Below are 15,368 nucleotides of genomic sequence, written 5' to 3'. Positions count from 1 at the left end.
GCACGCCCAATTTTTCAGTTTTTGCTTTGTTAAAAAAGTTTGAGATATCCAATAAATGTCGTTCCACTTCATGATTGTGTCCCACTTGTTGTTGATTCTTCACAAAAAAATACAGTTTTATATCTTTATGTTTGAAGCCTGAAATGTGGCAAAAGGTCGCAAAGTTCAAGGGGGCCGAATACTTTCGCAAGGCACTATATATATTGATATATATTACCTCACTGTTGAATCTAGGAACACAAGCATTTCGCTACACCCTCAATAACATCTGCTAAATATGTGTATGTGACCAATAATTGTATTTGATTTTGTGTGTTAATTTGTGCATGTTGTGTTCATTGTGTGCCTGGCTGTGTAATGGAGATATTTTAGTTTGTTTGGCCGACAGGTCCGAACTGCCTGCTAAGGGTTTTACGTTCTTGGTTAGTTGTCACTCTCACTCTCCGGGGTTCCAGCCAGGGGGCTTGTCATTTTTTATCTGGCTGCCCAGGGAGTGTAGGGGTTAGTAGGCTGGAGGGGATGAGACAGTGGGGGGGCTAGTCTGGAGCTCTGGGTGTATGTGTACCTTTAGGTGGAGATCTAGGATCAGCTTTTCCTCCCCCAAATCCTGACCTTAATTAATTATTATAACCTTAACTATTAGTGAGGCTGACCTTGGGCCAGTGTCTAGTAGGCAACTTCCTCCTAATCTGAGTCGGGCAGGGGGTATCCACATCACTGCCCCTCGAGCCCCTAATTAAAACACACACGCTCATTGCCCGCCGCCCCTCTTTAGGAGTCAGGTCACTAATCTGTGCCCCTGTGCTGTCAACAGATGCTTTCCCTTCAGGTTCCACTTCCACTGAGTGAGAAAATTACAGACGCTCTATTATTGTAACAGTGAGAGGTTAGCATATTTTAGGGTTATGAAATCTGTGTGTCTAACTTTCTCACTCATCGTTATTCACGATTCATTCAGGATTATCTGTAATCGTGGTAGCATCCACATTAACATAGATGTGTTTAGAAACATATTATATTCTTATTTACTATAAAAGTGGCACGATACATTTTTTATGATTCATTTCTACTGGGCACAAAATAATGTGAAACACAACCAAAAAGAAAACAGCAAATGTATCTCATTCTCTCCTTTTCCCCTTCTCTCTCCAAGCCCCCTGGTCCATGGGAGCTCTCATTCTCTCACTCACTTGTTCAGTCCCTCTCTCCATCTCTCTCTCTCTCTTTCTCTCTCTCCGTCCGTTTGTTTGAAAACGGGAAAATGTGTCATCTCTATTTCCAGAGTATGATGTCATCAGTGTGCTGCTGAATGAGAGAGTACTTTACATTACATTATCCAGCCAGTATCTGTCAGATAGGTGTGCATGTAGACACACAGGCATTGCATACATCACATTTCATTTAGCAAATATTTTGTTGTGTGTGGGTGGGTGGCGGCTTGAGCCTTTTGGGGGCCCAAAGCAAGAATTGGTTGGTGGGCCCCCTACCTCACGGCAAAACATTTTAGTTGTCCGCCTCTTGACGGTGGATCATTTTTCCATGGGACGTAGAGAAAATGTGCAGTTTTAAAGCAAGTTTTCTGCAATTTTATAACACATTTCATGCAATCCTACCCGTTTCATGCAATCCTACCCGTTTCATGCAATCCTACCCGTTGAGAGACATTTTTGCAATTCCTTAGCTAATTTCCTGCAATTGTCCACATTTAGTATTGACTTATGCCATGTCAGTATGATATCTGAGTGAGAATGACTAACAAAATCAATGGAGGCGGGCTACCGCTCTGTCCCATATGTCCTTTAGTCTATATAGGATGTATCCCTGCTATAAACCTAGATAGGGACTCTTATCTAGGTTGAATAACCCACAGGCGCCCTCTAGTGACCAATGGACAATAGAGATTTTCTTTCAGATAGAAATCACATGTATTGATATATACAGTACCAGTCAAAAGTTTGGACACACCTACTCATTCCAGGGTTTTTCTTTATTTGTACTATTTTCTACATTGTAGAATAATAGTGAAGACATCAAAACTATGAAATAACACATATGGAATCATAACCAAAAAAGTGTTAAACAAATCAAAATATATTTTATATATGAGATTCTTCAAAGTAGCCACCCTTTGCCTTGATGACAGCTTTGCACACTCTAGGCATTCTCTCAACCAGCTTCATGAGGTAGTCACGTGGAATGCATTTCAATTAACAGGTGTGCCTTGATAAAAGTTAATTTGTCGAATTTCTTTCCTTCTTAATGTTGTGACAAGGTAGGGATGGTATACAGAAGATAGCCCTAATTGGTAAAATACGAAGTCCATATTATGGCAAGAACAGCTCAAATAAGCGGAGAGAAATTACTATCTGTCATTACTTTAAGACATGAAGGTCAGTCAAACTGGAGGTTCTTCAAGTGCAGTTGCAAAAACCATAAAGCGCTATGATGAAACTGGCTCATGAGGACTGCCATAGGAAAGGAAGACCCAGAGTTGCCTCTGCAGTAGAGGATAAGTTAATAAGAGTTACCAGCCTCAGAAATTGCAACCAAATAAATGGTTCACTGAGTTCAAGTAACAGACCCATCTCAACATCAACTGTTCAGAGGAGACTGCGTGAATCAGGCCTTCATGGTTGAATTGCTGCAAAGAAACCACAACTAAAGGACACCGATAAGAAGAAGAGACTTGCTTGGGCCAAGAAACACAAGCAATGGACATTAGACCAGTGGAAATCTGTCCTTTTGGGCCATATTTGAGATTTTTGGAGTAGGTAAATGGATGATCTCCGCATGTGTGGTTCCCACTATGAAGCATGGAGGAGGAGGTGTGATGGTGTGGGGTTGCTTTGCTGATGACAGTCAGTGATTTAAAAACAACTTTAAGGCACACTTAACCGGTCATCACCGATCCTCCACCAAATTTCACAGTGGGTGCGAGGTACTGTGGCTTGTAGGCCTCTCCAGGTCTCGCACCCACTGTAGTTTGAGACAGACGCCTCACAAGTCTTCAACTGGCAACTTCATTAAATAGTTCCCCCAAAACACCAATCTCAACGGTCCTCATGGACCCTGACCTCGAACTCAGGGGTCCCAAACTTTTTTGGCCCACGACCCCATTTTGATATCTGAAAATTCTCGCGACCCCAACCATGTGAAAAACATTATGGAATTAACAGCCAATGTTATCTTTTTTATTTGGGGCTATGGAAGTCAATTGTCTTTTCAACTCACCATCACGTACTTTTAATGTGGGGCTATGACAGTCACTATCTCACTACCACTAATGAGATAGATGTTCTTGATGCAAGTCGCGTCAGAGCTTCTCAAAGTCTGGGCAGTCGACAGAGCGCACCTTAACTCTGCGGTCACATCCAACCTGGATGGATATTTAGTTTTAATGCAGACAAGAGTACTGAATCCAGCTTCACATAGATATGAGCTGGTGAAGGTTAATGTCCGTTTTATGGTGCTATTAGACACCTGGGAACTCTGAAAAATACAAGTTGGAAACATGATGTCAGTGATCTTAAGGTTGGAAAGTCAGAGCTCTAGAAAGAGGCCCAAGATTCAGATTTCCCAGTTGTCTTGAACACACTGACGTTGGAATTCTGAGATTTCAGAGTTCCCAGTTCCCAGTTGTTTTGAACGCAGCATGGTGAACCTGACAGGGTATTTATTCCCTTTGAGTCATGAACCAAAATTCCTCTGTAGTGACCCGCGAATGTATTCAGTCACATAACGGCTCGATCAGCTGTTTAATTTCACTTACCGGCATGTCGACTGAGCCAGGGTCACAGTCAAACGAATTAGGAAGTAGGTCCCAAAGTGCCCTTTCAGGTGTTGGAGGTGAGCAGTCATCACTCATGTGGGACACTTACTGATGCTGTTTTCTATTAGAAACATGCACAGCCGAGGGTAGGGGGCATGGCTCGCTTTTAAAAGACTCTGTCCAATAAGAATGATATAATCTGAATCCACTGATTCAGTCACTCATCTGTAGAATGGTTTTGTATTTCCCCTGCATGCTTGCATTCAGTTCATTCAGTTGACCAAATATGTATGTTACATAGGCAAGGAGACACATTTTATTTTCATTACAAAGAAAGTCGGCCAAGTCTGTTTTTATACGTCCATTGTGAATGACAACAGTTATTCTCTCAATGCGAAAAATCTTTCCAACACTCCCCCTCGATAACTACTATGCCTCGGAATGGAATAGAGCATTGTCCTGCTCTGATCCCATATCTAAACGCAACATGCAACAGTTCATGTAAGGAAATCGGTCACAGATACAGATATAGGTATCTGTGACCACCATTTGCCTCATGCAGCATGACAAATCTCCTTTGCTTAGAGTTGATCAGGCGGTTGATTGTGGCCTGTGGAATGTTGTCCCTCTCCTCTTCAATGGCTGTGTGAAGTTGTTGGATATTGGCGGGAGCTGGAACACGCTGTCGTACACGTCGATCCAGACCAGCCCAAACATCAATGGGTGACATGTCTGTTGAGTATGCAGGCTATTGGACCATTTTCAGCTTCCAGGAATTGTGTACAAATCCTTGCGACATGGGGTCTTGCATTCGTTGTCTGTAGCTTATGCCTGCCCATACCATAACCCCACCGCCACCATGGGACACTATTTACATTAGCAAACCACTCGCCTGCAAAACGCCATACACGCTGTCTGCCATTTGCCCGGTGCAGTTGAAACCGGGATGCATCCATGAAGAGTTCACCTCTCCAGCATGCCAGTGGCCATTAAAGGTGAGAATTTGCCTCCTGAAATCTGTTACGACGCCGAACTGTAGTCAAGTCAAGACCCTGGTGAGGGCGACGAGCATGCAGATGAGCTTCCCTGAGAGAGTTTCTGACAGTTTGTGCAGAAATTATTTGGTTGTTTCATCAGCTGTCTGAGTGGCTGGTCTCCGACAATCTCAGAGGTGAACAAGCCGGATGTAGAGGTCCTGGACTGGCGTGGTTACACATGGTATGCTGTTGTGTAGCTGGTTGGACACCTTGCCAAATTCTCTAAAATGAATTTGGAGGCAGCTTATGGTAGAGAAATGAATATTACGTTTTCTGGCAAACGCTCTGGTGGACATTCCTGCAGTCAGCATGCCAATTGCACGCTCCCTCAACATTTTGAGACGTCTATGGCATTGTGTTGTTACAAAACTGCCCAATGTGCACCTGTGTAATAATCATGGTTTTACAACAGCTAATGGGGATCCTAATAAAATACCAAATGCCGTTTTGATCAGCTTCTTGATATGTCACACCTGTCAGGTGGAATGATTCTCTTGGCAAATGAGACATGCTCACTAACAGGGATGTAAGAAAATGTGTATACAGAATTTGAGAGAGACAAGCTTTTTGTGTGTGTGAAACATTTCTGGGATCTTTTATTTCAACTCATGATATAGAAATGAGTGTATGTGCCTTTTGACTCTCCACATTGTTTTCCCCATACCAAATACAGTTGCTCGTATCGAAGTCTCTGCAATAGTGTGTGGTGTCATAGCGTAGCAGGCCTTGCCATTCACCATGGGAATGATTCAAGTGCAACGGTTAAGTGCCACCTTTTCCCATGATCTAAGGGTGCTTTCTAAGGGTGCTTTCTAAGGGTGCTTTCTGGTTGAATTTCACCTTTTAGATTTGAATCATTTTACATGTTTAAGGTTAACCACATTCAAATGATTGATATACAAAGACGATATTATAATATATATTTTTTTAATTTTTCCTTTATTTAACTAGGCAAGTCAGTTAAGAACAAATTCTTATTTTCAATGACGGCCTAGGAACAGTGGGTTAACTGCCTGTTCAGGGGCAGAACGACAGATTTGTACCTTGTCAGCTCGGGGGTTTGAACTTGCAACCTTCCGGTTACTAGTCCAACGCTCTAACCACTAGGCTACCCTGTTTTGATAAATATATATATATTTTTTAAATCAGGATTTTTAAAAGTTCTCCCGCGACCCCATTTTCATATCAGGCAAACCCCCCTAGTTTGCTCTAACCTGTAAACTCTCTTTTCTCCCCAGCATGACTTTGTACGTCTGGAGCGCCCCCCGCGGGTCCTCATGGATCTGATCCAGAGGACCAAGGACGCGGTGAGGGAGCTGGACAACCTGCAGTACCGTAAGATGAAGAAGATCCTATATCAGGAAAAACACATGGGGGAGAGCCAGGAGGAGGAGGAGGTGAGGATGGAGAGGGGAAGCTGGGAAGGAGAGAGGATGGGAGGAGGAGGAAGGGAGAGCCGGGAGGAGGAGGTGAGGATGGAGAGCTGGGAAGGGGAGAGGATGGGAGGAGGAGGAAGGGAGAGCCGGGATGAGGAGGAGGAAGGGAGAGCCAGGAGGGGGTGGAGGAGGAAGGGAAAGCCAGGATGAGGAGGAAGAGTGGAGAAAGTACAGTTGAAGTCAGAAGTTTACATACACCTTTGCCAAATGCATTTAAACTCAGTTTTTCACAATTCCTGACATTTAATCCTAGTAAAAATTATGTCTTAGGTCAGTTAGGATCACCACTTTATTTTAAGAGTGTGAAATGTCAGAATAATAGTAGAGAGAATGATATATTTCATATTTTATTTCTTTCATCACATTCCCAGTGGGTCAGTAGTTTTTCATTCACTCAATTAGTATTTGGTAGCATTGCCTTTAAACTGTTGAACTAGGGTCAAACGTTTTGGGTAGCATTCCACAAGCTTCCCACAATAAGTTGGGTGAATTTTGGCCCATTCCTCCTGACAGAGCTGATGTAACTGAGTCAGGTTTGTAGGCCTCTTTGCTCGCACACGCTCTTTCAGTTTTGCCCACAACTTTTCTATAGGATTGAGGTCAGGGCTTTGTGATGGCCACTCCAATACCTTGACTTTGTTGTCCTTAAGTCATTTTGCCACTACTTTGGAAGTATGCTTGGGGTCATTGTCCATTTGGAAGACCCATTTGCGACCAAGATTTAACTTCTTGACTGATGTCTTGAGATGATGCTTCAATTTTTCCACATTATCTTCCTCCTTCATGATGCCATCTATTTTGTGAAGTGCACCAGTCCCTCCTGCAGCAAAGCACCCCCACAACATGATGCTGCCACCCCTGTGCTTCATGGTTGGGATGGTGTTCTTTGTCTTGCAAGCCTCCCCCTTTTTCCTCCAAACGTAACAATGGTCATTATGGCCAAACAGTATTTTTATTTCATCAGACCAGAGGACATTTCTCCAAAAAGTACGATCTTTGTCCCCATGTGCAGTTGCAAACAGTAGTCTGGCTTTTTTTATGGTGGTTTTGGAGCAGTGGCTTCTTCCTTGCTGAGCGGACTTTCAGGTTATGTCGATATAGGACTCGTTTTACTGTAGATATAGATACTTTTGTACCTGTTAACTCCATCTTCTCAAGGTCCTTTGCTGTTGTTCTGGGATTTATTTGCACTTTTCGCACCAAAGTACGTTCATCTCTAGGAGACAGAACGCGTCTCCTTCCTGAGCGGTATGGCGGCTGCGTGGTCCCATGGTGTTTATACTTGCGTACTATTGTTTGTACAGATGAATGTGGTACCTTCAGGCATTTGGAAATTGCTCCCAAGGATGAACCAGACTTGTGGATGTCTACAGTTTTTTTCTGAGGTCTTGGCTGATTTCTTTTGATTTTCCCATGATGTCAAGCAAAGAGGCACTGAGTTTGAAGGTAGGCCTTGAAATACATCCACAGGTACACTTCCAATTGACTCAAATGTTGTCAATTATCCTATCAGAAGCTTCTAAAGCCATGATATCATTTTCTGGAATTTTGCAAGCTGTTTCAAGGCACAGTCAACTTCGTGTATGTAAACATCTGACCCACTGGAATTGTGATACAGTGAATTATAAGTGAAATAATCTGTCTGTAAACAATTGTTGGAAAAATTACTTGTGTCATGCACAAAGTAGATGTCCTAACCGACTTGCCAAAACTATAGTTTGTTCACAATAAATTTGTGGAGTGGTTGAAAAACGAGTTTTAATGACTCCAACCTAAGTGTATGTAAACTTCCAACTTCAACTGTACATGGACTATGACCACTAATATTCTTACATTACGATGAAACATGTCAGTAAGATGTGTTCCCAGAAACATTTGATTACATGACTATAGTATTAAAACAATGGCATTGTGTGTCAGGGTGGATAAGCCTCTGGAGTCAACTGAACTCCTGTTATGGTCTGGCACAAATTGAATACTGTAGGTGTCCCAGAGGTCAACAAAAGAAACCCGTTGTCCTCCTGTTCACCTGTCTTGAACTAGGGCGAAGGAACAGTGATACAGAGCCCTGTCGTATAGCCCTGCGTCTCAGTTCTCCAACCATTTTTTTGCCCTCACTTATTAAGCTTTTATAATTATATAGATATTAACACATTTCTAGACATTCTGGTTTTGATTTCCCTGTGCTGGGGTCTCTCCTCACTGCCACACAGACATGTGGTTTTGATTTCCCTGTGCTGGGGTCTCTCCTCACTGCCACACAGACATGTGGTTTTGATTTCCCTGTGTTGGGGTCTCTCCTCACTGCCACACAGACATGTGGTATTGATTTCCCTGTGCTGGGGTCTCTCCTCACTGCCACACAGACATGTGGTTTTGATTTCCCTGTGCTGGGGTCTCTCCTCACTGCCACACAGACATGTGGTATTGATTTCCCTGTGCTGGGGTCTCTCATCACTGCCACACAGACATGTGGTTTTGATTTCCCTGTGCTGGGGTCTCTCCTCACTGCCACACAGACATGTGGTTTTGATTTCCCTGTGCTGGGGTCTCTCCTCACTGCCACACAGACATGTGGTTTTGATTTCCCTGTGCTGGGGTCTCTCCTCACTGCCACACAGACATGTGGTTTTGATTTCCCTGTGCTGGGGTCTCTCCTCACTGCCACACAGACATGTGGTTTTGATTTCCCTGTGCTGGGGTCTCTCCTCACTGCCACACAGACATGTGGTTTTGATTTCCCTGTGCTGGGGTCTCTCCTCACTGCCACACAGATATGTGGTTTTGATTTCCCTGTGCTGGGGTCTCTCCTCACTGCCACACAGACATGTGGTATTGATTTCCCTGTGCTGGGGTCTCTCATCACTGCCACACAGACATGTGGTATTGATTTCCCTGTGCTGGGGTCTCTCATCACTGCCACACAGACATGTGGTATTGATTTCCCTGTGCTGGGGTCTCTCCTCACTGCCACACAGACATGTGGTTTTGATTTCCCTGTGCTGGGGTCTCTCCTCACTGCCACACAGACATGTGGTATTGATTTCCCTGTGCTGGGGTCTCTCCTCACTGCCACACAGGCATGTGGTTTTGATTTCCCTGTGCTGGGGTCTCTCCTCACTGCCACACAGACATGTGGTTTTGATTTCCCTGTGCTGGGGTCTCTCCTCACTGCCACACAGATATGTGGTTTTGTGCCACATGCTCTGTTTTGTATGACACACTCAAGCTTGCTGATCCTGTTATGATGGACGGACACGGACAGGACTGACATCGATACTGTCTGTCCAGGTGAAATGTCTATTTATGGGCTATTTAGCATGACTTTGACTCTGTTGCACTCTGTATCGCAGGACATTATTTCTGCTGTATCAAGGTCACTCCAAGCTTAATGAGGCTATTTGTAAACCCATATTTACAGTTGAGGGGTGGGAAGGGGCAAGAGGTGTGTGTGTATTTCCCACAGTGTGTGTATACTGATTTCCATCTCTCTCTCCTCCAGGACTGTGAGCAGGCCAGCTGTAAGATGAACAGCCTGGGCAGTAACCACTCCCTCCCCAGCACCTCAGTCAGTACAGGAAGCCAGAGCAGCAGCATCAACAGCATGCAGGAGGTCCTAGACGAGAGCTGCTCCGACATGACCATGATGCACCACGACTACGATAGCAGCTTAGAATCCTCCGCACAGTCCAAGAAGGTATTATTTACAGAAAGAGAGAAACACACACACACATACATGCACACACACCAAGAAGGTAACACTGACAGAGGGAGAGAGACGGCCGGACAGCAGGAGAGAGACGGCCGAACAGCAGGAGAGACACACACACACTCACACACACATAGAAAGTAACACTGAGAGAGAGAGAGAGAGAGAGAGAGAGAGAGAGAGAGAGAGAGAGAGAGAGAGAGAGAGAGAGAGAGAGAGAGAGAGAGAGAGAGAGAGAGAGAGAGAGAGAGAGAGAGAGAGAGAGAGAGAGAGAGAGAGAGAGAGAGAGAGAGAGAGAGAGAGAGAGAGAGAGAGACTAGCATACACGCATACTCACCAAGAAGGTATTATTGACAGAGAGAGAGAAACACACACACACATACATGCACACACACCAAGAAGGTAACACTGACAGAGGGAGAGAGACGGCCGGACAGCAGGAGAGAGACGGCCGAACAGCAGGAGAGACACACACACACTATAAAACTAGCACGATCATTGTCCCTCCAGCTAGTCATTCACTCCAACACTACCCACGTCCTCAAGAATGACGCAAACAAACATGAACACACACATCAAGAAGGTACTACTCATCTAGCCCCTCAATCTCTCTAGCCAGCCAGCCAGCCAACAACCACCTACACCAAACTTAAACCCACATCCTGAAGAATGACAGCTCTCAGGGATGTACAAACGCTCATACACACAGGAGGGATAGCTATACACTCCAACCCTCACCCAAAAAATGACACACTGGAGGGATAGCGATACACTCCAACCCTCACCCAAATAATGACACACAGGAGGGATAGCGATACACTCCAACCCTCACCCAAATAATGACACACAGGAGGGATAGCGATACACTCCAACCCTCACCCAAATAATGACACACAGGAGGGATAGCGATACACTCCAACCCTCACCCAAATAATGACACACAGGAGGGATAGCGATACACTCCAACCCTCACCCAAATAATGACACACAGGAGGGATAGCGATACACTCCAACCCTCACCCAAATAATGACACACAGGAGGGATAGCGATACACTCCAACCCTCACCCAAATAATGACACACAGGAGGGATAGCGATACACTCCAACCCTCACCCAAATAATGACACACACAAACAACCTCGCGGTGGTATTCATATAATCATACTATATTAACCTAACCAAACCCAACACCCTTCAATTAAAAACACTGATGCCATGGAAACCATCGATACATTCTTCCACAAAATGCTGCTCAGCTTGATTCTTGTAAAGATGATACACACAGCACACAGAGCCAGAGATCATCACTCCTGTGAATCACACTTTGAGAACAAAGATGCCCTGACCTCTCCTCTTCTCTTCTCTCGTCTGGTGTTGACACACAGGCTGAGGGTTGAGCTGGACACACTTCTGAATGCTTTACATTATTCAGAATGAATGAATAACCTGTGTCGTGTCTTTACTATCATTAACTGAAGACTTTTAGTTTTTATCAAAGATTCTCTGTAATTATTATTACGCGATTAAACTGATGAATCATGTAACTGTAATTAACTAGGAAGTCGGGGCACCAAGGAAAATATTCAGATTACAAAGTTCTAATATAAATTTTGAAATTTTGATTAATAAATTCGTCTTTACCTCACATTAGTCTCATTCCAAACGTCGTAAATTGTTGGTTATCTGCACAAACCTAGTCTTCACTATGAGTCATCCATACATCAATTGTCTTAAATCATTTATTTATTAACTAACTAAACAATCACAGAAGTGCACACACAAACAAACAAGGTAAATATGGTTACATGAAATGATAGGAGAATGTGCCCTAGTGTGCTAAACCGGCATCTTGGTGGATAAAAAGGGAAGTGGGGGTCAGCTGAGAAGTCACTACAGAGTTAATAATTATAACAATTGAAATGCTAATCCTTTGCACATGAACGTTCACTCATTCGGGAACAATTGCAATCAACATATATATTTACGCTCAGCGTGTCTTCGGGGTCTCTGTTGAAAAGTTAGTTTCTGTTGGAGAGTTTGTCCGCCCTCTCTGCCGTGGTTAGAATGGATAGTTGAGAGTGACATTCATTCATGTCGTTGTAGAGTGGATGTTTCGGCGGTTTTCGGTCTTCACGTTTAATGATACCGAATTCCTAGCTGCTGACTAGCAATTAATATCGAAGACTTGTTCTTATTCTGTCGGTATCAATAGTCTAAGAGTTTAACCACGTGAGATGGTTAAAAGATTCAGCAGTCTGGTCTGGAACCTTTATCCTCTCGTAATTGAGAGCAACATGGTCTGATGAGAAATTCTCAAAGTGGGGGTTTTATTCGGGAGAGCAGAAAAGGGCCTGTCCCAGGATTCCCAACCATAACTGTGCTCATGGGCGGTCCTCTGATTTAGTTAAACTCAAAAGGGAATTGAAGTTTCCTTCATTAAACAGTCCAAAATCACATTACACAATTTTACAAACAGTATCATCCTCACTCATTCTTCTTATACAACAATTAGATGTAAAACCTCATATCTGACGCTATTATATAAACAGCGTTATGGTAATGTGGCCGTATGCTCCCCTGAGTTTCACAAAATTGTACCAAATGGACCAGTTTGTAGTTGGATTCTTCACCGATATTTTATACCTCCAGAACATAAATGTTGTTCGGACCTCAAGTTATGTGAGGTGGAAGAAATTCCTTGATTCTCTATGAAAATTCACTCTGTCTCTATACTGTGGCCATGAGGAGATAATCTCCTCCAGGAATTTACGACCTCTCTCTGACCACAGCAGCCTGGGTGTAGGAGACAGGGAGAGGGGGATGGGGCTTGCTGTACCCAAAGAGGGCAACGTCATGACACCTGCATGTCTCAGGCATCACAGCACACACAGGCACACACACATACACTTCAAACTAGCAGATTATGAGATGTTTGTTTCCTCCTCTTCAGCCACGTCTTTCCTGGTCTTTATCGTTTAGTTAACTGTTTTTAACGATGGGTGTGTGGGTTGCTGATATGTCACAAGGCCAACATGGGTGTATAGGAACAAGAGAAGGTGGCATGTTGTCTGTCTATAGATTCACACTGATAAAGAGTTAATTTTCCTACATGTACAGTGCCTTCGGAAAGTATTCACACCCCTTTACTCTTTCCACGTTTTGTTGTTTTACAAAGTGGGATTAAAATTGATTTAATTGTCATTTTTTGTCAACGATCTACACAAAATACTCAAGTGAAAGTGGAAGAAAAAAATGTACATTTGTAAAATAAAACACAAATATACAGTATCTTGATTAGATAATTTAATACATGTCAGAATCACCTTTGAGTCTTTCTGGGTAAGTCTCTAAGAGCTTTCCACACCTGGATTATCCAACATTTGCCCATTATTATTTAAAACATTCTTCAAGCTTTGTCAAATTGGTTGTTGATCGTTGCTAGACAGCCATTTTCAGGTTTTGCAATACATGTTAAAGTAGATTTATTAAGTAAAAACTGTTGCTCGGCCACACATTCTTAGTAAGCAACTCCAGTGTATATTTGGCCTTGTTTTTGGTTTTTGTCCTGCTGAAAGGTGAATTAATCTCCCAGTGTCTGGTGGAAATCAGACTGAACCAGGTTTTCCTTTAGGATTTTGTCTGTGGTTAGCTCTATTCTGTTTATTTTTTTATCCTGAAAAACTCCCCAGTCCTTAATGATTACAAGCATACCCAAAACATGACGCAGCCGCCACTATGAAAATATTGTGTGTTATACAGTAATATATTGGATTGGATTTGCCCCAAACATGTATTCAGGACAAAAAGTAATTTGCTTTGACACATTTTTTGCAGCATTACTTTAGTGCCTTGTTGCAAAAAGGATGCATGTTTTGGAATATTTTTATTCTGTGCAGGCCGGAGGGGATGGCTGCCGTTTTATGGGCTCCTAACCAACTGTATTTTTAGTTTTTTCACATTGTTTGTAAATTGCCTCTACCATCCATTCTATTGGCCAATGTGCAATCATTGGAAAATAAACTGGATGATCTCCGTTCGAGACTATCCTACCAACGGGACATTAAAAACAAATATCTTATGTTTCACCGAGTCGTGGCTGAATGACGACACAGATAATATACAGTTGGCTGGGTTTTCTGTGCATCGGCAGGACAGAACAGTTAAGTCTGACAAAACGAGGGGTGGGGGTGTGTGTTTATTTGTCAATAACAGCTGTTGCGCCATGTCTAATATTAAAGATGTCTCAAGGTATTGCTCGCCTGAGGTAGAGTACCTCATGATAAGCTGTAGACCACACTCTCTACCAGAGGTGGGACCAAGTCATTGTTTTGCAAGTCATAAGTAAGTCTCAAGTCTTAGCACTCAAGTCCCAGTCAAGTCTCAAGTCAAGACCGACAAGTATTAAGCCAAGTCTCAAGTCCTAAACTTTGAGTTTCGAGTCCTAAACAAGTCATAATGTGCTCTTCACCAAATGTAATAAATACCATTTCATATTTTTAACAAAAGCAATATTTAGTATATTACATTTACACAAATCATGAATGCTTTTAAAAATAAGACCACAACAAATATAAATGTAATCTGTTTTAAATTCAGGCTGTAACACAACAAAATGTGTCAAATGAATAATTTCTGAAGGCACTGTAACTGGTCAACTGGTCATGAACTGACATAAAATATGTAGGTTTATACACACTCCAATTTGATAGTCTAACCATCTAACGTTGGCTTGAGTTCAGTACAAAACTGTTCACTACCGACCTGTGGCACTACAGAACTATGAGAGAACAACCACCATACCTATCCTCTCCACCAGACGCCCTATATGAAGAATAATTTGGCTACGAATAATGCAACGTTCAATTATATCAACTACAGTTACATTTAGGTTTTGAAGTTACAGGCCATGTAATTCAACGTTTCTCCTGTCTGTCTCTCGCTCTCTCTCCTCAGGACCACAGGTATAACTGGGATAATGGTCTGAAACCTGACCTCAGGCCGGAGCTGATGCCATTATCCTCTGACATGAGCCAGGCACACAACTACCGCCACGACAACTTCTCCACCATCAAATCAGCATCACTTGTAAGGGTCAACACCCCTTTATCTCTCTATCTTAATTTATCCCTCCTTTCTCTCTACTATCCATCATCTAATCAGCATCACTGGAAAGGGCTACCATCATAGGTCACTCTCCCTGGGTGATACCAAGTCTCCCTCATACTCTGTCCATCTTTACCTCTCCTCTTTCCTTTGTGTCTCACATGCTGTCTCTCTCTAGCTTCCTCTTTCCTTTGTGTCTCACATGCTGTCTCTCCCTAGCCGCCTCTTTCCTTTGTGTCTCACATGCTGTCTCTCTCTAGCTTCCTCTTTCCTTTGTGTCTCACATGCTGTCTCTCTCTAGCTTCCTCTTTCC

At 43.1% G+C, this 15,368-nt stretch overlaps 1 protein-coding gene across 3 annotated transcripts in view; it reads left to right on the top strand.

Annotated features, from left to right (window-relative positions):
- LOC110535115 (serine/threonine-protein kinase TAO3) overlaps nt 1–15,368 on the top strand; it is a 150,409-nt gene that overhangs the window by 110,187 nt on the left and 24,854 nt on the right. For all 3 annotated transcript variants that reach the window (XM_036936323.1, XM_036936324.1, XM_036936325.1), the window contains 3 exons: nt 6,045–6,203; nt 9,745–9,939; nt 14,906–15,037. In XM_036936323.1, the coding sequence (XP_036792218.1) occupies nt 6,045–6,203; nt 9,745–9,939; nt 14,906–15,037 (486 nt within the window). The remainder of the gene's footprint in view (nt 1–6,044; nt 6,204–9,744; nt 9,940–14,905; nt 15,038–15,368) is intronic.

This window comes from Oncorhynchus mykiss, chromosome 11 (genome assembly GCF_013265735.2).
Source record: "Oncorhynchus mykiss isolate Arlee chromosome 11, USDA_OmykA_1.1, whole genome shotgun sequence".
NCBI classification, from domain to species: domain Eukaryota; kingdom Metazoa; phylum Chordata; class Actinopteri; order Salmoniformes; family Salmonidae; genus Oncorhynchus; species Oncorhynchus mykiss.
This window is presented reverse-complemented; position numbering and strand designations above follow the sequence as displayed.